This window comes from Hydra viridissima, unplaced genomic scaffold (assembly GCF_058129835.1).
Source record: "Hydra viridissima isolate aposymbiotic clone 2 unplaced genomic scaffold, HvirCarnegie_v1 scaffold_10, whole genome shotgun sequence".
NCBI lineage: Eukaryota > Metazoa > Cnidaria > Hydrozoa > Anthoathecata > Hydridae > Hydra > Hydra viridissima.
In genome coordinates this window covers 16622881-16647395 of record NW_028324309.1, presented here as the reverse complement: position 1 = coordinate 16647395, position 24515 = coordinate 16622881, and the positions used below count along the sequence as shown (strand labels likewise).

The following is a 24515-nucleotide window of genomic DNA, read 5'->3' as shown; positions in this document are numbered from 1 at the left end:
AAAATTGATTTTATAATCTTTTTCTTAATCTATGAGAGTTTAGCATAATTAATCTTTGGTTTTAAGTTTATGAACTTAATCCAAACCATGCTTGTTACTAGGATCAACTAACAAATACTGTCAGTCTTACGTAGGGGTCTGGGAACAAGATTAAATAGTATTTTGCCCTTTACTCGACAAAATACAATTGAAACAACAATATGCTGCAATATATTTTGATATGCTGTTTATTCAAAATTTTTACTCGACAAAGTAAAAAGTTATTGATGAAAGTTTAACACAAGAATTTCGTTTTAAAACGAGAGGATTTCGATGCTTTCAATATTTTCACAATGAAGATAAAGTTACGTTTACACAACGAAGTTATAAAAGGATTTGAGAATGATCATATAGAGATTCTTTTTAACTCATTTTTTACAAGAGGCTGCAAATAAAAAACTTGTAAAATTTTTATTTTTTTAAAATTTTTCAAGGATATAGTTGCTAATGCTACTTTAAAATTGAATATAAAGTGTATTAAAATTATATATATAATTTAAAATTCAAGGTTTTTAAGTCGTTTTATATACTAAATAACTTTTTATTCTTTAAGTGATTACAAGCGCTCTGCTTTGGAGACAATAAAAGATAAAGAAAGAAATACTCTAATTGACATCAGAGCATTTGGGAAAATATTTTGCAAAACAATATGAAATAAGTTTATGAAAATAAAGAAAGAAATAAAGAAATAAAAAAAAAAAGAAGATGATTCCAAGTTAATCAAATGCGTTCCATTTCCTTGTAAAGATTCGGTGTCAGCTCTGTCAAGTTTTTTTGGAAGAAAACTTGTTCTCCTTTAACCAAGTTCATCATAAGGCATGCAAATATTATGGAAATCCAGTATGTTTTGAGTCAATTAAACTCTATATCAAAATTTTTAAATTCTGATATATTTTTAACTTAAATGTCAAATGTTAAATCTATTATTATCAATAATGAAATTTCTCATAAAAGTATTTAAATCGACTTCCATATTGCAAGAAAATACAATTGCTCCTTCCAAGCTCAAAAGGATTTTTTCTTTCAAAGTATACTACCAGTCAAAATTTCAATCAACGCGATGTTTACGTTTGAGAAATTAAATTAGGTTTTATTGAGATCTTTCTTCCCAGTTGTATTTTTGTTTGAGAAATCGTTGCAAACTTTTTTTTTCTCTCGTAAATTTTGAAAAGTTCATCTAAAAGAATCAAATATTCTGCAGTCTCACAGCCGTCATTTGAAATTCGTACTTACCGAACGAAGCTTAGAAATTGGTAAAAAATGTACGGTATTCCTGCCATCGTCTGGTTAAGAATCATTCTGCAATCAATTACACCTGCAATGAAGAAGAAATATTTCGCTGATTTGATTTCAAAAATACATACATACATACATACATACATACATACATACATACATACATACATACATACATACATACATACATACATACATACATACATACATACATACATACATACATACATACATACATACATACATACATACATACTATATATATATATATATATATATATATATATATATATATATATATATATATATATATATATATATATATATATATATATATATATATATATATATATATATTTATTTATTTGTATAAAATGAATAAAAACACCTTTTTATGGAACTCTGAGTTTCATGCCTTACGGCAATCATCAGCCATAGTGTATATCGTTACTTAAAAGCCGTTTAAAAATTACAAATTAAAATCACGGTAGAACGAGTTCTGACGTTACTAAACCGAAACAAAACAAAAAGACGTCAAAGGTTTTAGTCCCTGGTGTCGAATAAGGATAGCAAAAATTTCTTTGCATGCCGGCACTTTGATACTATTTCATATCTTTTGTTAAGTAAGTTTTCTCCTTTGTATGATAGTATATGAAATTTTTCGCGGAGACAAAGGTTACAAACTTTTGCTGCTTGATTGTAGGGTTTGCATTGTGCTACAATCTTCCATGTAATCACCGGTTTCAGATTTTTAGATTTTAGCATCCATATTTCTTTGGAAAGTTCGGTGTCATTTTTATATTTTAGTGCGTTGAAAGATTTAAGATGGTTGGCATATCTAAGTTTAAACGTAGTTTCACTTATACCGAAATAAACTTTGTCTTTGAATTGAGGATCTCCAGAACTTACAGTGGCTTGGTATACGACATTGCTAGAAAGGCATTGGTTGTTTAACGGACAATTTTTTTTGTCTATGCAGTTGCATTCTTTTGTTGTTTTATATTTATCGCTTTGAAGAATTTTGTTATTATGTGCATTTATTAAAGAATTGATATTGGGCATGCAACTATAACTAACTTTAATATAGTTTCGATTAAAAATTTTATGAAGCCTGTGTCCTATTGGAAAGTGTTTGTCAATTAAAGCTAAGAAGCGCTTTCCAATATTAGTTTCAACATTTTTGTTATACGGGGGGTTATACCATATAATTTTACGTTTGCGATGTTTACTTTGATGCTTGTCTATTTGTGGTTGGTAGGTGAGTTTTGAATTGTAACCTGATTTCCGTAAAGCCTCTTCATAAGGAAGAATAGAGTTATTGAACACAGTTTCATTTATTGCCATAGCTGATAATCTTGACTCAATAGTGCGAGGGATTTCTTTTATTATATTAGGTGGATGGTTTGAATCAGAATGAACATACGAAAGTTGGTTATTAGGTTTACAATATGGTTGATAAGAACTGTCGATCAGGTTCAATGTTACATCCAGATAATTGACAATTTTAATGTTCGATTGAATGGAGATATTTAGGTTGTTATCTTTAAAAATATGCGTAAAATGCTTTTTAATTTTCTCCATTTGTTGGCCGCTTTTGTTTTCAAAAATAGCGAGTCCGTCATCACGATACAAGCCAAAATTATTTTTATCGTAATGTTGAGAAAGCTGAAACAATATAAAGATACCAACTAGTTCGCAAACTTCAGCTCCATCAAATGCACCCATTGTGACATCAAATAATCCGCCTCTTTTCTTTATCCAAGCTTCATCGTTTTTAAAAATTAAAGATTTTCTTGCATGATATATTAATTTTTTATCGTCATCATTTATAACAACATGTTGTTCGGCGAAACTGATTGCATTGGTAAGAGTGGTTTCACTAATAGATGGGTAAAAATCATTTATATCAAAAATTAGAAATTTGCCAAGGGGTTTATTTTTGATGTTTTTAAACCAATCTATAACAAATTGTGTGCTTTGCCATTGATTCAACTGTAGTTTGCTTTTTAATTCGTGGATAATTTTTGATAAAATGACTTTGCTAACTCTTCCTACCTCGTTTTTCGATGGATTTAAAAGGCGAACTGAAGGGTTGTTAATAAAGTTATCTTTATGGTCTTTTAAAGTGAAAAAACAACCGGATGATCCGTTTATCTCAATATTATTATACACTTCATGGTGGATTAAAAGGTTTTTTCCATCCTTATTTATTTGATCTTTTAATTCTGGCGACGATTTTTTGTAGGCAGAAGTAACTGCATTTGTTAGCAGTTTGTTGTATTCATCTTTAGATAACTTATACAAATTAGATGTTTTATCTGCCTTTATTAATGTTTTATGCGATGTACGTATGGATTTTAAGTCTTTTTGCATATTATTCTGAAACTTGCAGTTTACTTTGCAAAATTTTATAGATTTAATTAGGTTTATAAGGTCTTTTTCAAAAGAACGCATTTCATTTATTTGCGGTGGGCATTTTGATGATTTAATTCCGTAGTCCGTATAACTTGAATCATTTCTTGGGTAGTTATTTATGAAGAAGAACGCCTTCCATCTCATTATATATATATATATATATATATATATATATATATATATATATATATATATATATATATATATATATATATATATATATATATATATATATATATATATATATATATATATATATATATATATATATATATATTATACGATGGACTCACAATTCTTAATAAACCCATTCTGAATAATATTTGAAGGATAGTGAGAATGAATTTTTCTTTTACCTCAGTATTTTGAATTTTTTGGACACGATCATCAATAACTGAGTTGTATTTTTTTGTTTGAGCGGAAGTCCAATCCTAGTTGATTCCCAAACATGCTCAACCGAGTTGATACTTCCAACCGAGTTGATATTTCAATTCGAATTGATTCCCAAGCTCAACCAGGAGGCGATAAAAAGAAAATCACGTCAAAAATTAATATCTGCTCCAATAATCTGTGTCTGTTGAAATTTATTAAATATGAGGGAGTTGAGGAGGAAACCAATCAATTCTTAGTAGGAAATTTTCAGCAATTTGAATTGAGAGATGCAGTACTGTTATGCTTTATGAACTTGTCATTCAATAATCTCCAAGAATTTTACTAATCTTCAAAAGAGATGCTTTCAAACTTGCTAACAAATAAACTCCACTGTGTATGATATATGTTTGTTAAATACATCTCATGCACAGTGGAGGCAGTCTTTACTTGCTTAGTTTTCAGTACTTGACACTTGGCCAATATCTTCAGTTTTTTTCGTGGAGGCCGCAGTTAAAACCCTGATTCACACGCCTCAAAAGAGCCCATCATGCATTAAAATAGCCCCCGGCTTTCAAAAATTTTAATGCACCACCGAGTGAGACAATACTTTAAGTTTTGTTACTAACACTCAATTCCGATACTTGCCCAAGTCCGCCTACGTCACTGTTATTGATTGATTCGACATGATTGGATAGAGGTTAATTAGGCTTATCTGATCAATTGTCATTGGATTCAGAGTCAGATCTTTCAGCTGGTTTAGCAACAAAAATATAAACTTCTAATGAAACATATGATGAGCTTATTGATAACTTTTTGAGTTGATTTAAAATTATGCTTTGTTTTGATTTTTATTAGCTCCGCTCAAATATGTAACACTCATGCTGATGCTTCGATGCTTCGAAAAAATTCTTCACAAATAAAAAAAAAGGTTTTATTCATAATTTCTTTAGAATAAAAGTTTGATACTAGCAAAAGTTTTTCAAACTTTGGCTAATAATTTTTATTTTAAGCTTCTAAGCTTAAGATAGAATGCTTTTTATTGACAAAAAAAAACCAAAAAAAAAAGAAAGGTATAGAATAATTATCTGTGCAAAATAAATTTGACAATGACATTTCTTTTCGGCATGTCATTTAATTTGCTTTCAATGCGTAATTTCGTTTGAGTGTAAACCGTTTGATTTCAATTATCGAACATATTTGCCAGTTCGAACGAGCTGAAAAAAAAAATAGATTCGTTCAAACTATCTATCACTCCACTAGGTGGCTGTCAATAAAAATTGAGGTAACTTATTTTATTGTAATGCAAATTAAGAATAGATGCATTAACTCACCTCAGTCTTTATTTATACAAAAGATGGGAAATTAATTGTTTGGTTCAGAATGTTTAAAGAACTGAGTCTGTTTTGTTACGTAAATTTTAAAAGTTCTTAATAGTCCTGCATTGCTTAAAATTAATTATGCATTTTTAACATTTTAAAGATTTATAACGATAATAATTTTATTTCTATTGCTAAATAATTCACTATCCATTGCTTAATCCGTCAGAAATGGTTGAGGATTTGAGGTAAAAAAAAACAAAACAACATAAAAATAAAAAAAAATAGAACCGCAGTTTTGCAGTTTCATTTTTGTTACTCTTTTTAGTAATTTACGAGTTTAAAACTTTGTTTTAGAAAGTTTTTAAGCCAAAGAATTTTATTTGTAGAGACCAAATTTGATTAAAAAAATCCTCAGAAAACCAAAAGTTTGTTTTATGCACAGTTATTTAGCAGTGCTATATTTTTGTGCGCAAAAAAGAAATTAAAAATTTTTAATATGGCGTATTTTTTTTATATTTGTCTTTGGGAAAAGTTACTTGTTAGCTTCACGTGATTTTTTTATTTTTTTGGACACTAAACTCTAGGTTTTAATAGTGAAAATGTAACAAAACTTCTTGAAGATTTTAAAGCAGACCCTTCTCTATTTTTTTTTTCAGCTGTTCATTAATTTCAATTTATGGGGCTTTTTTGCATTACCCTACGGACCACAATAATATTTCCCTTTAATAATTACTTGCAAGAGTAGAAAAGTTTACCTTTTTTAGTCACATATTATATTACCCCTAAGGTAGAAAAATATGCATAGTTTTAGAAGGTAGAATCTTTCTTCTCTACGACAGACGCGCGTGTACACGCACACATATATCGTTACGTTACTTGTATGTACACACACATACACAAAACGTAAAATCATACCGATTTACTATTTATTTAAAAATTACATTTGAATAAAGGGTATATTGGGGTAATTAAGCCCATAATGCTTTAAGTCTCATTTAAGCAAACTGAACAAAGGTGCTTCATGCTAATTTATAAAGAGATATTTAAGTCTATATGATTGTTGTTTATTTACAAATCAGGGAATATTTCACGTTACTTGGATTTTTATTCAACTTTCAACCTTTGTTAATTTGACATTAAGATTTTTCACGGTATTTTTCGGTTTCAACTAAAATCTTTGAAGAACTTTGTTGAAGCCAACGTTTTCTGAGGATTTTTTTAATCAAATTTGGTCTCTACAAATAAAATTCTTTGCCTTAAAAACTTTCTAAAACAAAGTTTTAAACTCGTAAATTAATAAAAAGAGTAACAACTTGTTTCGAATGCTGAAGTCATAGACGTATATAAGAGATGGACGTACAACTTATTGTTTTACATTAAAGAGGCCGCAGAAATCAGCGAGCCATGCGAGTTTCCGACAAACTCTAAATTTTCACCCGTCAACAAAAAAATCTATTAAAATGGCTGCCCACAGTTGTAAAACAGAAACTCATATCATGTGGTGTTAGTTTAAACTTTTATAGCATTTGTTTAATAAGACTGTTCAGGATTAAGTAACTACTTCACGCGTTGACAAATTACTAAACAAATTACAACAAGGTAAAGGAAATTAGTTGTCGACACGAACAGATGTTATCATTTTTTTAAGATGAACATTTGTAAATTTGGGAGCTTTTTTCGTGTAAACAAAGTCTGTCAATGATAAAATAGAACTGTAAGGATTATTTTAAAATGACTAAAAAAAGTATAGCGAAATATAAAAAAGCTTAAATAAAATTTTGTGTATTTTTTTGTATTTTTTCCGATATGTCGCCGTTTTTCGCCTCGACTACTCTATAAGCTCTATAATATGTATTCCACTCTGCATTATTTTTTTAGTAAGTGCATTTTCTAATGGTTTTTTTATAATTCATTTGATAAAGCAAAACGTTTTAAAAAGTTATTCAAATTTATAATTATCTTGCAAAATACGGGCAGATATTTCATGTTTTCATTTTGCATATTTCATATGCTATTTCATTTGTCATAAAAAGCACATAATAACCTTTTTTTTTTTTCAAATAAAAATTATTATATTAATATTAAATACTTAGTTATTCTTGTGGTTTGCCATTAATTGGCTTGCTAAATTCTATAAAACTGTGACAAATTATTTTTTTATTTATTGTATTTACATTCATTTTATGTATAAGTTATTTATCCTTAACTGTATATATTTCTGTTGTTAAATATAAGAGAAGAAAATTCTATAATATTCATAAACTGGAAGTTTATGAATATTATAGAATTTTAGAAGCAATATAGTTGATGGAGTAGTTCCCTGGACATGAAACCATTGTGCTTTCGGTAGCTACAAAACTAGTTGATATTTTGTATTATTTATTATATCTCTAGTTATACATGTACTAAAAACGTTAAGTAAATGATCTCAATTTTTTTTCATCATCCGAATTATTTCTTAAAGTATTAAGAATGTCTATCTGTATAAAATTAAGCTTAAAACTTGATTCTATAGCTGTTATCTTTAGTAAATAAAAGGAAGTTGATGTGACTGGTTAGACGAGACCAAAAACTTTTGACGAATCCGACAGACTTTAATATAATTTAATTTCTATTGCTTAAAACAAAAGATTTGTAACAATGCGCAGCGAGCATGGTTCGCAAAAAAAAAAACAATTAGTTGCACGTCCATTTCTTATAGGTCCATGAGCTTACAAAAGCAATACATTAATAGCATGGTTTTTACGTTAAAAAAGTCGTTTAAATATGTTATCTTGAACAATTTTTTGTGGCTGTGAAAATAGCCGTTTTTTGATTTATTAGAGAATAAACTATATAGCAAGTAATGTACTTTTGTAATAAATTTTAAAAAAGAATTCAACAGTTTTGCTTCCTAAGAGAAGAACTTTTGAAATTTAGTTCACAATCGTTTTATCACGTTTAAAATTTATTAAGTATAACCCTTAAACCGTTTTCTTAATAAAAAAAACCAGCGTACAATACAATTATAATTGTTCATCAGTTTGTCTACATTCTCACATTCTACGTTTAACCTTTATTTGAAATCTTTCATTAATTTCATTTTGTTATAACACTTTCGTTTCAATACTTTAAAGTAATAATGCAAAGGCTGATGGAAACCAGGTCTGCTTATTTAATACGGTAATTAATTTTTAAAAAATGGCGAATATCAGGGTTTTTAGTAGGATTTCTAGAATTAGAGCACTTTCCGTTGATTTTCAGGTCTATGTTTTTCTATTTTTCTGAATCAGCATAAAATTCTCTATCATAATCAATCATAAAAAGCTAAACAGGTATCATTTTTTAAAGTTTGCATATGCAGTCTGTAAACTTAATTTCTGTTCAAAGTAATTACCCTGAAAAAAACAAGCATGAAGAATTGCTATGATTTTTTTTATAGCATTTTTCTTTTTGTTAGGTATTTTTGTAGGCATTTTTCTAAGTATAGGCTTAGATCTAGGGGACAACTAAGCATATTGCCTCAAGGAATCTTACCTAAAGAGGTATTTCAGCCCTTATTATAAAGTTCATGTACTTTTGTTAAGTCACTATTACAAAAATTTAGTAAGATTTTTAGTAGTTTTTAGACTTAGGTATGAGCATGCCAGAAATAGATTTTTAACCTAAAATTTGGATTGGTTTTTTGTAAGAACTTAATTATGAGTAAAATTCTTCATTCTTTTAGCTACGCTGATGCTATTTTTAAAATGGATGCAAATTACAAAAGACAAAGACATTTGGTTCAAAATCATAATTACAACTTTTCTCATAGCTTAGACAAGAATTGCTTGCTCAAAAAAAGATATCACTGAGTGATGGATTTGTCCTTTATCATCAAACATGATGCCATCTATCTGTTTAAAAACAACTTTTAAATACTTTGTGTCATTTTTCTTAGTGGTAAAAGACACAAAGTACTTATGCTGAATAAAAGTTTAGAAAAAATTCTTCAAGTACACAATACTCCAGCCTGATAGAAAAACTTAACCAACCAAAAACTAGGTAATTTGGAGTTCCAAGTCATCCATTACATATCAAGATGCCTGGTCCATTAAAAATACACATTCTGATTCCTGTTTGTAAAAAAACAAAGCTTCCTAGTGATCATGTTGGCTCTTTTAAAGATAAGATAACTGCTTTTAAAATATTTCTGACAAAATATGATCGCATAGCAAGTCAAAATGAACAATTTTGAAGTACCTACAAATGGGAAATCATATTTATTCTTGAGTTGATAGGTATTTCTGATGCTAATGACAAATTACCTACAGCAAAATATCACTTATCATCCAACTGTAATCATTTAATTATTTCAGGGAAAAATATTACAGGGAAAAAGGTGTTTGACACTTATACACACTGCACAAAAGATGATCAAAGAAGTGTGTGGTTAAGTTCTCAGTTTAATGTAAAAAAATATATATTTTTTGTCTAGGCGTTACATGATGTCCATTACACAAGTGTCCATATTATAAAATGGCAATGCCCAATTGTCAAAAATTGCCACTTTTAGATGTCTTTTCCTTTTAGACAAAAAAAAAATGTAAAAAGAGAAATATCATGTTAGTTGGCAAACTTGAGGATATTTTGACTGTTCACGTTTTACCAGTGCATCAACAAAAAAATACCGTTAACTGTTTATTTGCATCAGCGTTCGTAAAATATTGCCGATACTCAAATTCATATTATGTTGCTTTCGTCGTTTTTTAATGAGGAATCATTTTGCTGCAATGTGTGAAGGGGAATCTATTAAACACATTTTCGAAGTCAAGAAGCTTTATGACTGCATGAAAAGGAATGAAAATGAATCTATAGTTCATACTTCTTACCTGCCTTTAGTTGAACTGAGGACTGTATTTAGGTATATGGCACAGTGCAGAATATGTAAAAAATTGCTATCATCGTGTATGTGAACACACCCCAGATTACGTTTTTAAAGACAAAAGTGCAGAGTGGTCATTTACTCAATGGTTCTCTTTAACAAACTATTACTAATTTATTCTGTGATATGCTGTCGTCTGTTTGAACAGCCTGAGTATTTTTTTTACGAAATATTTTGGGGTTTAGCGATCAGTTTCTTAAAAGAAAAATAATCTTTTTTTGGTGAGCTATTTACATTATTCTATCATCTATCTTGATGATATTTGCAGCAAGGGTTTATTACTTTCAAATCCAATTTTTTTAGTCTTACTATAAAGAATAGTTTTTACATTTTTACACGTTTAATTTATTTGCATGCATATGCATGTCTTGTTATAATTTTTGCAATTGTAACCAGCCATACATTTTTAATTACATTAAACGTGTTTCATCAAAGTTTATAGTTCTTCATTGTGCTATAATTACTGGGTACTAGTTACTGAGCTAACAAATGAAAGAACAGTTAAAAGGTTTCAGATCCTGAGCGTTAACTTGCGTAATACTTAGGTCCATTATAAAAATGACATTTTAGCACGCTTTTGATTTCGCCTTTAACTACGTAACGTTAAAGTCGAAATGCTGACGTAACTGGTAATTCTCTTTTCTTTTATATACATCAAGAAAAAAAAAAGTTCTATAGATAAAAAACGCGCTTAATATAAGTGATGAAATGATATTTAACCTTATGTGGACATTTGTTGACATACGGCAACAAAAAATAAGACATTCACCTCAAAGCCTGATCTTTAATATTTCTCAATGGAAGACCAATGTTGTCAAATGGCAACAATTATCTTTAGGAGATTATTGATGTCAGGAAAAAAAAAAAGAATTTGCTTTTTTTTTTTTCTTAGACCCTTAACTTTTCTGAAAATATTAATAATTTTTTTTTTTTAATTTTATAATTCGAACAATAATGGGTTAAGTTAAAATTTCTTTTGAAAAACCTGCATCACTTCCATAGAAAAAAAACAAACACGGATTTAGCACTTGCAAAAGTTCATTCTAACAAGTGGAGTATTTCTCATGCTTGGCATACAAACAAGAGCTTGTCGTTGATACCTCTTTCTATTAGATCGGAAATGTGATTACCTAAACGTCGGATCTCTTCCATTCATTTAATTTGCTTTCATATTGATCGATGTTGGAGCATCTAAAAAGATAAAAAGTTTTTTAACAAGAATCAGTCCTCTTTTTTCCAAAATGTGTTAGAAAGTTTAAGTTATGTTAAATTTGATAAAAATACACCCACATTAATTTACAATCATCAAGAATAGCAGACGCATTCTAATTTTTAAGATTATCTGCTAATCATGCCTGAGTATCTTATCTCACCGATTAAGTTATCAAATACTCTTACATACGTAAACGAATACGTGAACGTATTTGAACGAATTATATCACCTATGGGATAAAATCTTCTGTTGTTTGCAGCAGGGTGATCTTTTATAAAGAACTTTTGATAAACAATGATTGTTAAGTCTCTTCATCTCGCTTATAAAACAGTTTCTCATTGGTTAACAATAAAGTTTTATGAATAATGAGCATTTTTTTGAACATATGTTCGCTCTATAAAGTGTTATTAAGATTTCTATAATCTTTGACGCAAATTGAAGTTGATGTAATTGACAAAGAAAAACTAATGAAAAATATCATTAATAATCTTCCCACAACCCCGCCATGGTAGAGGTATACCGCCATGGTAGAGAGACATTTCAATTTCAGTTAGTCTAGCACAACTTGAGCATAATTGGGACTGGCTAAGCAGTGAGCAATAGTTTTCAAAAAAATTGTCGAAGACTTTTTAGTTGCAACTGCATTTAGATGTTGCTTCTTGTGTTAATTTTCTGAAATTAAGAAGAGCAGAGCAGATGATAACGCTTCACAAATCTAAAATCCGATTGGAATCAAAAACCATTACTTAATATTGATTAATTATAAAAGCATTTACACAAAAATAGTTCTTTAAAACGGCAATAAAGTGAACATTTATTAATAACATTTTTATCCTGCGGTGTTTCAAAAAATTTCAGACGTAAAAAGAAACTTTGATTTTTAGTATAGCATATTTTTTATATTAAAAAGAAAAGGAAATGCTTTTCGCTTAATTACAAAGATTTAATTTCAAAATGGAGAGGTAACAATTTTAGCAAAGTTTATAAGCTTACAGCTATTTTAGATAAAGTAAGATTTGTTTTTTTAAGATTTGTTTTTTAAGATTTGTTTTTTAAGATTTGTTTTTTTAAGATTTGTTTTTTTAAGATTTGTTTTTTAAGATTTGTTTTTTAAGATTTGTTTTTTTAAGATTTGTTTTTTAAGATTTGTTTTTTAAGATTTGTTTTTTTAAGATTTGTTTTTTAAGATTTGTTTTTTTAAGATTTGTTTTTTAAGATTTGTTTTTTTAAGATTTGTTTTTTTAAGATTTGTTTTTTAAGATTTGTTTTTTAAGATTTGTTTTTTTAAGATTTGTTTTTTAAGATTTGTTTTTTTAAGATTTGTTTTTTAAGATTTGTTTTTTTAAGATTTGTTTTTTAAGATTTGTTTTTTTAAGATTTGTTTTTTAAGATTTGTTTTTTTAAGATGAAAGCTATTTTTTTTATTTTTGCCTTTTTCTTTTTCTTTTGATCTCCTTAATTTATGATGATTGTTTATGATTTATGTTGATTAATTATGTATATTAGTTATGATTTATGATGATTAATTTATGTTGGATGCAGGATTCACATCAATTAAAATCTTTCCAGATTTTGGATGATGTGTAGCTACCCTATAGTAATATTAAATTTCATTTTTACTGAATTATCAATTTAATGTTTAGTTTATGTGTTAAATTGAAAAAAAAAAAAAAAAATACATTTTTAGTTATTTAAAAAAGATAATTACATTTTACCTGGATTTATTTACATATTTCGTTTTTGTAGCATATTCCTAATTAAACCAATCACAACTATTAAATCTTTTTGTAAATAAAATTAAACCAATCACAATTATTAAATCTTTTTGTAAATAAAATTAAACCAATCACAACTCTTAAATCTTTTTGTAAATAAAATTAAACCAATCACAACTATTAAATCTTTTTGTAAATAAAATTGCAAGGAGTAGCACACAACTTAATAGACTCTTATTGTGGTATTTTCTGGGTCCTTGCATGTTTATCTGTCTCAAAAACATGATTGCATAAGTCAACTACGACAACTCCAGTTACTATGGTTACTAATTTTATAAAGCATAGTTTAAATATAAATACACAAATTTTTGATCAACTATTATTAATTTTTTTTTCAATAAGCTAGAATGTAATAAGCGGAGACTCATTAGTTATCTAAAAAAAACGTCACTTATTAATTATTTTATCTTTGATGAAGTTTGTTGGTTCATTGTCGAAAATATACATTAACTATAAACTATACACACTTTTCAACTCAAAAGTTCAACTTGGAGTTGAAATGGCAGCAAATCAAGCATTACTATGGATACGAAAATTACTATGGATACCAAAGAAACTGGTTTCATCCCTCAACTGAGAGGGAAACGTAGATCTGATATTTTTCATTCAGTATGATAAAATGAAACATATTAGCTCATGACAGATGGAAGTTTCATTAAAGTAATAAAAAATAATTAGGAAGAAAAAAGAATAAAATCTTTCAGCATCGAAATATCTTCTGCTACTCTATTTGATGTTCTGTGATATCTTCACAATCTAACGTTTGATTAGGAGCTGACAGGAAACTTAAAAAGTTGGTAAACAAAATTATGTAATATAATTATATATATAATATGTTATAGTTGCGCAATTATGTCAATACTCTAAAAGACAAATACTGAAAAATAAACACTTTGTTTTATCATGTTCAAATATAAAAGTCCAAAGTCCAAAGCAAACTCATGCTGGATGAAAGGTTTAGAGATTTCAAATTAAGAGCTCTGAAAATCAAACTTTTTTTTCATTACATCTGCGGCACAAAGCAAAAAAAAACAAAAACTAACGGTTTTTAGTTTTTAATATAAAAAAAATTTGTTTAACATAAAACATGTTTTAAATTGCTGCAGCTTAAAGCCTTTAAAGTTAAAAAAAAAAGATTATTAAACCCCCTGAAAAGATTATAAAACCTCCTAAAAAGTAATAATCACGTAAAAATTTGAAGTTATGGTTACGCCAGACATGGTAAAAAAATTAAAACATTTTAATTTTTAGAATAATTTAAAAGTATTTTTGATAATGTAGTCTCTTGCCCCTTTATTTTGCAAACTGATTCAGGCTTAAAAAAAGTCCTACGCAAATAATCAGATAAAATATCACAGCTGAATGAAGTCTCAGTAAAGACGAGGTGAAGGATCTTACACAGGATTTTATAAAAGCAAAAGATATTAAAAACGCTCTTTGAACATTGTTGACCTGATAGCGACTGGTTTTGTAACTTTCTACAGCTCAATACCCTGCTTTATCCTACCACACAAATACACAAACACACACAAACACACGCAAACACACACAAACATGCTAGTACAAGCAATTTTATTTATTTTAAAAGTTAACATTTTTTACCTGCATTTTATATTCTTATTTGCCTCTCTATATGTAAGGGGCTGCCTCTCTACCGCTTAGTAGCTGTTGTCTTATAGTTGTTATTTTATCTTTCTGGAGAAAAAAAGTTTAACTTTAAAAATTTATCTAACTTTTTCTTTTAGTGTTTACAATAAATGCATAATAATATATTTTATGTCAATATATGTACTCCAGTGACCAAGAATAAACAAGAGTTTTTAGTCCTTGATTATTGTCGAGGGTATCATTATAAAAACCAAAGGTATGAGGATGCGAGGTGTCGATGGTGCGTAATGGTATATGAAAGTAGTGGTGGTAGTTCTAATTTTAAAAAGAAAAGTTTTTTTTAAAACGAAATAAAAACGGGGTCTATTTTGAAATCTAGGTCAAAATTAAAACCCCAATTATTCCTGAATTACATTCTGTATAACTCTTATAGTTATTTTTTCTCATTAAGAATAAATGATCAACACTGTAACTTTATCTAATACAATGGTTCGGGTGAGTTGATATAGAATCACCTTGATGTATTTTCTAGATGTAGCTTCTAGATATGCACGATTACAAAAGTTATAGAGCTTGATGTTGTTTGTTTCTAAAGGTGGGTACCATGTGACACTGCTGTACCAATGTCTTTTTTTTTATATTTAAATTTTTTACATTTAAAAATCTTACAACTTTTTTTTAAAGTTAAGGTGGTCTTCTGATAAAAAAAAAAATGATTTTTTTTTTTTTTAATAAAGTGAAACTTTTATTATTGGCGAAGTTTAAGCGAAAAAATTATTGAAAAGAAAAACTTTGAGAGAATTATTTTAAGTGATATTTTATCTTAAAACGTAAATGTTCTGGACAAAATATTTCATACAAAAAAGCAGTTCAAATTGTATTTTAGCTCCTAAGATAGAAGAAGCTCAGTATGATTTAAAGTTTGTGCATATGAAAAATTTCAATTTTGGGTAATTCCATGTCAATTGAGCCAGGCCATGTCACCATACATCTCAGATTTTGCTGAATTTTATACAGTTGAGAGTACTTAGTAAAACAAGAAATCCTAGAAAACTTTAGCTTCTAGCTCCAAGAGGATCCTGAAATATGATCATTTTACTTTCAACTGATCTTGGCCAGGCCCCTCTTGTCCTCTCAGAATTGAGACATTTGTCACATAGCTTTAAAAATATTTGATGTTTTGACTTAAAATATTGTACCTGACTATTTTCAGGGTTGAAGAATCCAATGAAATAATCAAAAATATAAAAAAATATTTTTAAGTACCTGTAATTATCAATTTAAATAAATTTAGGCAACTTTTTATATACCTGATTTTGATGCTCAAGAAACCCGCGTGGCCTTGATGATATCAAAAAAAAATATTTTACACATCATTCTAAATTTTATGATCTTTCACAAAACATAAGAATTTTGATCTGCAATTATATGGATTTCCATATATGGATAACGGGGCACAGGCCCCACCTTTTTGTAGCGGAATCTTGCAATACATTTTCCACTACCTTTCAGACTAGCTAGAGCTATCAAAATTTCTGTATTTATATAGTGTCAATAAACGAGCATTTTAAAGTTAAAAAAGGGCCCAAGACACTAGGGGAGGGGGCTAAGGGCATGTGCCCCACTTTTTTGAGCAGAATCTTGAGATGGATTTTTTACTATCTTCCAGACAAGCTGCAGCTCTGAAACTTTCAGTTCAAAATAGTCTAAAGTAATGATTTTAACAGAATTTATTTTGTATAATTTAAAATTTGAATTAAAAAAGATTAATATATTTTGCTAATTCTAAAATGGTAACAGCAAGTTGTTAACAGAAACAAAAAACATCCTGTCATTACACTAATATAGAAGAAATTTGTTACCTATTAAAGTCATCATTAACATTTTTAACATTAACAAATTGAGTATAATTAAACTTTGTGAAAAGGAAACTTTCTTTTTGTCAAAGTAAGATAAAAGAAATCAATCACTGTTTAGTTTTGTATTACTATGGTGATTGCTTAAGTTGCTTTCATTAAACTAATTACTATTGGTTTCTCATTTTAAATTAATGTCAAATTGTTTTTAGTGTTACAGTAAGAATGGATTCATGTGATTAGGGAAGAAGAACTGAAACATAAAATTTCTCATACGAAAATTATTGACAAAAGTAAATGCGGTGATTTAGAAAAACTAACACCAGAAATAAAAGAAAAGTTAATCGTTTCTGACCAAAAAATTAAAATTCAGTTGTTAACATTTACACCCGAGTCTTGGTCAAGAAATTTTGCTGCAAGATATTTCAACGTCACTATATACCAAATTAAAGAAGTGCACAAACTAAAGAAAATAAGTGGGATTTATTCAGTTCCAGGCACTAAGAAAGGAAAAATATTTTCAGAAATAACATTAAATAGAGTCAACAATGTATACCATGATGACGAATTTACTAGACAAATGCCTGGTAAAAAAGATTACGTAAGTATTGGTAGAAAGCAACATATGCAAAAGCGCTTTATTTTATATAACCTTAAAGAACTTTATGTTTCTTTTAAAACTAAATATCCGCAAGAAGTTATTGGATTTTCTAAGTTTTGCAGTTTAAGACCAAAATGGTGTATAACTGTTGGAGCATCAGGCACTCCTTCTGTTTGTGTATGTACCCTCCATCAAAATGCAATACTCTTGACCAATGCTATACAAATAAAATGTACTTACAAAGATCTGATGACAAAAGTTGTTTGTGATGTGACAAGTAACAAGTGCATGGTTCATGGATGTCCGAACTGTCCAGGTATAGTTTCTTTAAAGAAGTTTCTGGATGCAAAACTAATTGACAATGATGAGGAGGTGTCATTCAATCAGTGGCAGAAAACAGACAGAACAACATTGATCTATCAGACAACAACAATGGAAGAATACAAATTGATGTTATCAGGGGCAATAAATAAGTTAACAGCTCATTCCTTTATTGCAAAATGTCAAGCAAGATACCTAAAGCAACAAAAGGAAAATTTAGCAAAAGACTGCTGTATTGTCTTAGGTGACTCTGCAGAAAACTTCACTTTTGTGATTCAAGATGAAATCCAAAGTTACCATTGGTACAAAAGTCAATGCACATTGCACCCCGTTGCCCTCTATTTATTAAACGAAAATGACCAACTTGAAGAAAAATCGTTTTGCTTCATGTCAGAAGATAATGAGCATAACACTGGTTTTGTTTATGAAGTTCAAACACAAATAGTTAACTATTTAAAAGAATATCATCCTAAAATTTCAAAGATTCTTTATTTTTCTGATGGTTGTGCTGCACAGTATAAAAATCACTAAAACCATTACAATATCTGTCTCCATAAAAATGATTTTGACATTGATGCAGAGTGGACATTTTTTGCTACAAGTTATGGTAAGTCACTATGTGATGGTATTGGTGACACTGTAAAACGATTAACTACAAATGCAAGTCTACAAAGGCCCATAAATGACCAGATATTGAATTGTAACAAAATGTTTGACTACTGTACTAACAATATTAAAGGGATTATTTTTTTCAAGATTGAAAAAGAAAGACTGACAGAATTGCGCACCACTTTGAAAACACGTTTTGAGCTAAGTAGAACAATTCCTGGAACTAGGAGCTATCATCAATTTAAACCAGAATCTGTAGATACTATTAGCTTTAAACAAACAAGTGAAGATGTTCATATAACAGGCATTTTTTCTTTTTCTGGTATTCAAATTTCTCAAAATGATCAGCAAATTAACATTGATGCCTTGAAATTGGGTGAATTCGTTATGTGTAAATATGATGCGTTTGATTGGATTGGTATGATCAATGAAATTGATAATATAGAGCAAGATGTTATGGTAACGTTTATGCACCCGCATGATCCTTTTAATAAACTTTTCTGGGCATCTAGAGTAGAAGAGTGTTGGGTGCCAATTACTAACATAACTTGTATAATTGATGCACCTGTAATAACAAATGGACGTTTTTATACTTTGACCGTCGATGCATCTAAGCTAATCTTAAAATTATCTTGACTTTCTTTTTTTTGTATTTTATTTTGTAAATAATGAAGTAAAACGGAACAAGTATAAAGCAATAAAAATTTTTGAATACAATATTTTCAAAGTTATCTTAAATTTAAGACACATTTATGTGTTTAAAAAAAAAAAAAAAAAAATTTTTTATGAGAAAAAAGTGGGGTATGGTCCCAGGTTCCCCAGCCCCATGGACCATCTGGTCGTTTGTTATCAATTAAATAAAATGATAAAAAACTTTGTAAAAAAATATCTGTTTTAAACTAAAAATAACTAAGGAGTTTATATATTTGAATTATATAAATTGTAGAAATGTTAACAAGTTAAAAAAATGAATATTTGAATTGCGGAAATGTTTTCATTTTTTTTACCTTCCTCAAGTCTTGTTACCTTAGTTTTTGTTTTAAAGTAAGGATACATAACAAACCTGAATTATCGTAGAGCAAACGAGACAAAGAAAAAGAAAAATTTGAAGCATGATAATTTGCGTAACAATAAAAAGACATTTTATAATCAAAATGTGAATTTTTTTTTTTTTTCCTTACTAAATTCTTTGATTACTTTACATATATATTTTTAAAATGGTGATAAGTCAAATAAATCTTGTTTAGTTCACATCTCGGACATCTCGGAGTTAACATTCAGTTGAATACTTTACGCTATTTTTTATCCTTAATAGATCTTTTTTGTGCGATTCCTCCTTGCATATCAATTGCTGAGTCGGATCTGTAGTTAGCAATAAGATTGGTTTGTGACCCAGTTGACATAGGTGTCTCGGCTCTTTGGACTTGTTGATCTCCGTCAATATCTACCTCTTGAAAGTAGGATTTTGAATTAGAAGATTTATTTCCTGAATTCTTGTATTCGTTCTCATTAAAATCATTTTCATTTTCTTCATCTTCTTCGTCTGCGACATTAGCTTTTTCAGCTTTATCAAGCATATCGTTACGAAAAGTCCAGACTTCAAAGTTTGAAATAACATGAAAGTATAATGCTTGGATTGCTTGGATACCAAGAAAACCAATGAGTAGATATGAAGCGAAACCCCCTCCACTATTTTGCATCGAAATCAACCCTTAAATTTAAAATATTGCGATTGTTTACCTTTAAAAATTCTCCCAAAGAATTTTTAAAGGTAAACAATCGCAATATTTTAAATTTAAAATGTTGCGATTGTTTACCTTTAAAAATTTTTAAAGGGGGTTAAATATACAATACACAATAATAAAAACATATACAATATAGTAATTTTAGCCCCCCTAAATTAGAGGCTAACACATGCGTAATTAAGTAAGTTACATGGTGATAATAAAGAAGTCATTTTACCAAGTAAGTGTGTTACCGGAAACACCAGAGTAAATGCAATACTTCTTGCAATAAATTTTTTTGAACGGACGTACAAGTAATCTTCATTGCTACCAATCCAACTCATTAAGTCGTAGATAAGGAAAATATCTATTACAACAACTAGTAATATTATGCAAATTGTAGGAAGAATAAAATATCCTAAATCTGGACCTATGCTAGGGTAAGGCCAAATGTATTGAGTAATCCCCTCGTATGGATATTCGTATCCAGCGACAGCTCCTGCTAAAGCTGCTGGAATCCCAAATGCTAACGTTGAATAAAAAAACATGTTTCCAATCTTCTCGTCGTATAAAGGAGTGATGCCGTGAATTAAATGCGCTCCTAATGTACATAAAGAAACAAAATAACATTACCTAATGTAACAATGTAACAAAGTACTATTACCATTATTGTATATTGAAACATTTTAATCTAAATTATTTGCAGTTAGAAGAGAAAAAAAAAAAAAACAAGGAACTCTCTCCCTAACCTTCACATGCGAACCACATCATAACACTATGATGTATAAAATGAATGGCTGTACCAATAAACTTTGATGACTCAACGTCTTCACTTAATTGAACTCCTATCAATACCAAAACATATTCTAACGCATGCGTTATGTCAAAATATCGATAAATTAGGATCATGCCACCTAAATGAGTGCATTTCATAATATAGGGGAACAATATTGACAACAAAGAAACAGTGATGCCTCCATAACAGACTATGGAGAGTCCTATCGTTACAAAGTCACGTGGCAGTTCATCGTTTTCAGGATCTTGTTTTGCAATTTCAGACACAACTGCAAATGTTCCTTCAATTACATCACACCTGCATAGGACAGTTTTAAGCATAGAAGAGCTTAAATGGCAACCGCTATCAGTCCAATAACCTGTACCAAGACCACCAATTAACTTAACGCATCTGTGATTTGTCGTCGTTTTATAGTCTTCTAAAACAAAGTTTACGGAAGCAAAATCAGTATTTTTTGCTTTCGGAGGGTAAAATGTAAGTGAAACTATTCTTGAATTTATGAGGTAATCAACTCCTTCAACCGGCAAAATATTTTTATCTCCAAGATATTCAAATGTTTGTCTTAGTGCCGATTTATCAATTAAAAAGTTAATATCGTCTCCTTTTTTGACTATACTTGAGTTGTACACAGTAAACTGATATGAGGTTTCATCATTTTCGAGCTCTGTTGGGGGCAACTCATACCTACCTGAGTTTTGAAAATCAAAAACAAACGGATTCCAGGAATCAATATACTTTTTCTTCAAGAGACCGTATTCGCTGTCAAAATGTATTGTGGAGTAAGTCTTGGGTATTTTCGCCCTCAAATTATTTTCTGATAAATTTGCTTTTAGAAATGTCGCTCGATTTAATAGATAATCAGCGACGTTTTGTGCAATCACCTGAGTTTGTTTGGGCTGACTCCCGTCGCTGCAATTAATATATGTTTCTAGTAAGTCCAATAGAGTGCTTGAACAAAAATCAGTAAAACAATCAGCACGTAAGTAATAGATGGTCGGATCCCAAACGTTCTTGTCATTACATGAGAGACTGTCGGTCACCGTTGCTTCTGTGGTCTCATTTGAAACAATTTTTCCGAATTGATTTATCGATAGAAAGAAAAAAAGAAGCATGTTTTCTTCAACTTTTTTTTGTCATTTTTTCAAAAATTGTAAAAATGTTCCGGTGAATAAAGTTTTCAAAATCGATAATACTTTTATAAGATTTAAAACATAATTTCGATTCAACTTCATCAATTTCCATTCAACTTCAATCTCCATGCTTCTTTTCTGTTAGCTTTTTTTCCTGTTGCTACGAGAAACTGGAAGTCATTAATAAATAATTTAACTTAGTAGATCATTTTAAACTTGTCAGTAAAAAAATAGATAAACTCGAATATGAGTATTCCTAACATGTTTTTTAATGTCAGCCATTATCGGCATCAGACGATAAATGTCATATTGTAACTAATACTATTATTTGTCAGTTGCCATAGTTACTTAAATTGATTTTGTCATACACTAGTTACCATGCCTATTCTTTTAAAATATTAAAACTCGCAAATCAAAAAAATGACATAATCCAAACCAAGCTTTTTTTTCACATAACAATCTATGTTATCATAGAATACAAATTGCAAACTATTCATCAATAGTACAATATTTTATAATACGAATTACAAAACTAAACAGTTCCACATGGGAAGGGGGAGGGGGGGGGGGGAGAGGGAAAAGGGGAGAGGGAGGAAAAAGATCTTTCTTTTCGATGATTGCAAAACTTTTAAGCAATCATTACAAAATCTTCTTGCTTTAAAATTATAAAACTGTCAAATATATCAAATTTTGCCATTTTTATGCTGACTCCGGCGTCAGATATTCAACCTGCAATATTTTAAAATTTTTTACCAAATAAGTTAACAAACTTATGCTAAATTAAAAATCGAGTGACTTCATTAAATGCTAAGTTTTAGAAAAAAAAAAAAAACTTTTCAAGTTGATATATAATTGACATGATGTTTTAGTTTAGGCATCTCCGAGTCCAATAGACATAAGGTGTGATCTTTTTTTACATGAGCATGTCTAAAAGCAATTTTTTGAATCAACAACAATCTTAATTTTAAGTTAAAAAGCAAAAACGAGCAAAGTATTCTCTGATGTCAGACAATACTTTGCTCGTTTAGTCATGCATGGAGTTTTTCACTTCATTTTGTAACAAACGAATTTGAAATCTTAAAAAAACTTCTTAATTATAGTTTGAACGCTAAATTCTTTAAATTTCTCTGTGAGGAATGACGATCTGCTGATCGTTAAAATTCTGGTCATTAGACTTTAAAGAATTTTTTTGAATAATTTTTAAATCGGCTCATATTGCATTTACTTCACTGTTAAGAAAAAAACTCCTTGATATTTTTATTGCACATCTTAATCCTATTCTGATGACGCTCTTATTTGGTGACTCGTGTCAGTTATGCAGTCAATGCCTGGGTTAAAAAAATATTTGTTATTTGTGTCTTGTTTGTTTTAAAAAAATAAAAAGAATTCTTTTGGAGAAAGATTACAGATTTGCATACTAATATTCTCAATTTACATATGAAGAACTTGGTTGTTGAAAAGAATTATACATAACAATCTACACAGAATAATGACAAACTACATTGACCTCAATTTACAGTTGTTTCTTTTATTATAAAGTTGTGCCTAATTACCATTTTATTATATCAAATCTTGTTAAATTCTTCCAAATAATAACGAGCTTTTTAAATAATTATATTATTCATGAACTATTTAAAAAACTCTGAATGAAATACTGGTCGTCGATCAACTTTAATGACGATAAATGAATACCCTACAATTAACAATCTGACAAAAATATACTTAAAAATTGATTTTTTTCGATGACGCGTCAAATGTGGATAATGTTGGCTTTTCTAAATTTGTTTACGTCAGCGTGCTTATATTGGCTCGTTGACGGAACTGTTATTTGTTTGGAAGAGTTCTCATTTAACATGGATAAATCAATTTAAGTATCGCGCTGTTTATCTGGTACTTTGTTAATTATCAGTTATTTCCCAAGAAAAGTTTGCGAGTAAAGCGCATAATTCATACAAAACGTAAGAATTTATGGAATACATTTTTATTTATTATACACACCTCTCTTCGTTTTGTAAAGATAAAAGTAAGTGATATAAAATGAGAAGTCCTGTCATGAGGCTCAATACTTTACAAATTCAATAAACATTTTTTGAAGGATTGATAACCCCCCTATTCATCTGAATGAGATTAAGGAATACAATATTTGTGCTTTTTAATGTGTCTGAGATTATCAATTATTAAGTCAATTTTGATAATCCGATATGTTCTTTTTTTACTTTCGGTTTAAAAAGCTTCTTTAATCTTCATAGGGAGGTTGGGGGGGGATCAAACAAGAGAGGAGGATCGGAAAGAGGAGGGGGGGGGAGAATGATAAAATTTTTTAGAATTTTCTTTCAAAAATGTTTTTATTAAAAGCTTTGGGAAAGAAAAAGAAATGAATTTCTCTCTTAGTTAATGAAATTGATAAATTGTTTATTAACAAACTTTTTTTTTATTGTTCATTTCAATAAAATTATCTTTGTTATTTAACTGAAGGTAGAAAAAAGCTTTTTGTGTAATATCTCTAAAAAAAATTTGTGTACATACTTAAAACTGAAAATAGATTTAAACTGGTTGTTTGCGCTACTTTACACTTTTTACAACTTCTGATGTTTTCAA

General features: G+C 29.0%; 1 protein-coding gene, 1 long non-coding RNA gene and 1 pseudogene across 5 annotated transcripts; 1 reads left to right on the top strand and 2 right to left on the bottom strand.

Moving 5' to 3' along the window:
* Positions 1–1140: 1140 nt before the first annotated feature.
* LOC149883388 (uncharacterized) lies at positions 1141–5543 on the bottom strand. 2 transcript variants are annotated; one of them, XR_016444693.1, is made up of 3 exons: positions 5394–5539; positions 4047–5276; positions 1141–1354 (listed from the first exon to the last, which is right to left on the bottom strand). It is a non-coding gene; the product is annotated as an uncharacterized LOC149883388 (long non-coding RNA). The 2 variants fall into 2 exon arrangements; XR_016444694.1 differs by having other exon boundaries at positions 1250–1354; positions 3984–5276; positions 5394–5543.
* Positions 5544–17033: 11490 nt separating this feature from the next.
* Positions 17034–18986, top strand: LOC149883387 (uncharacterized; annotated as a pseudogene).
* A 422-nt stretch (positions 18987–19408) lies between these two features.
* On the bottom strand, positions 19409–21997 carry LOC145180972 (adhesion G protein-coupled receptor D1-like). 3 transcript variants are annotated; one of them, XR_016444580.1, is made up of 3 exons: positions 20741–21997; positions 20085–20592; positions 19409–20018 (listed from the first exon to the last, which is right to left on the bottom strand). XR_016444580.1 is itself a non-coding variant. In XM_090065532.1 (3 exons), the coding sequence occupies exons 1-3, from the start codon at positions 21897–21899 to the stop codon at positions 19563–19565; spliced, it is 1938 nt and encodes a 645-aa protein (XP_089921658.1). In that variant the 5' UTR covers positions 21900–21996; the 3' UTR covers positions 19409–19562. The 3 variants fall into 3 exon arrangements, 1 of the variants encoding a protein (XP_089921658.1); XR_016444579.1 differs by having other exon boundaries at positions 19409–20007; XM_090065532.1 differs by having other exon boundaries at positions 19409–19978; positions 20230–20592; positions 20741–21996.
* Between the last annotated feature and the right edge of the window lie 2518 nt (positions 21998–24515).

Bases quoted from the DNA above. Each gene is read 5' to 3' on its own strand.
- LOC145180972 (XM_090065532.1), bottom strand. From the start codon at position 21,899: ATGCTTCTTTTTTTCTTTCTATCGATAAATCAATTCGGAAAAATTGTT. The intron at 20,593-20,740 runs GTTAGGGAGAGA...TATGTACATTAG, and splicing joins GATGTGGTTCGCATGTGAAG to GAGCGCATTTAATTCACGGC. The intron at 19,979-20,229 runs GTAAAATGACTT...TTTAAATTTAAG, and splicing joins TCCGGTAACACACTTACTTG to GGTTGATTTCGATGCAAAAT.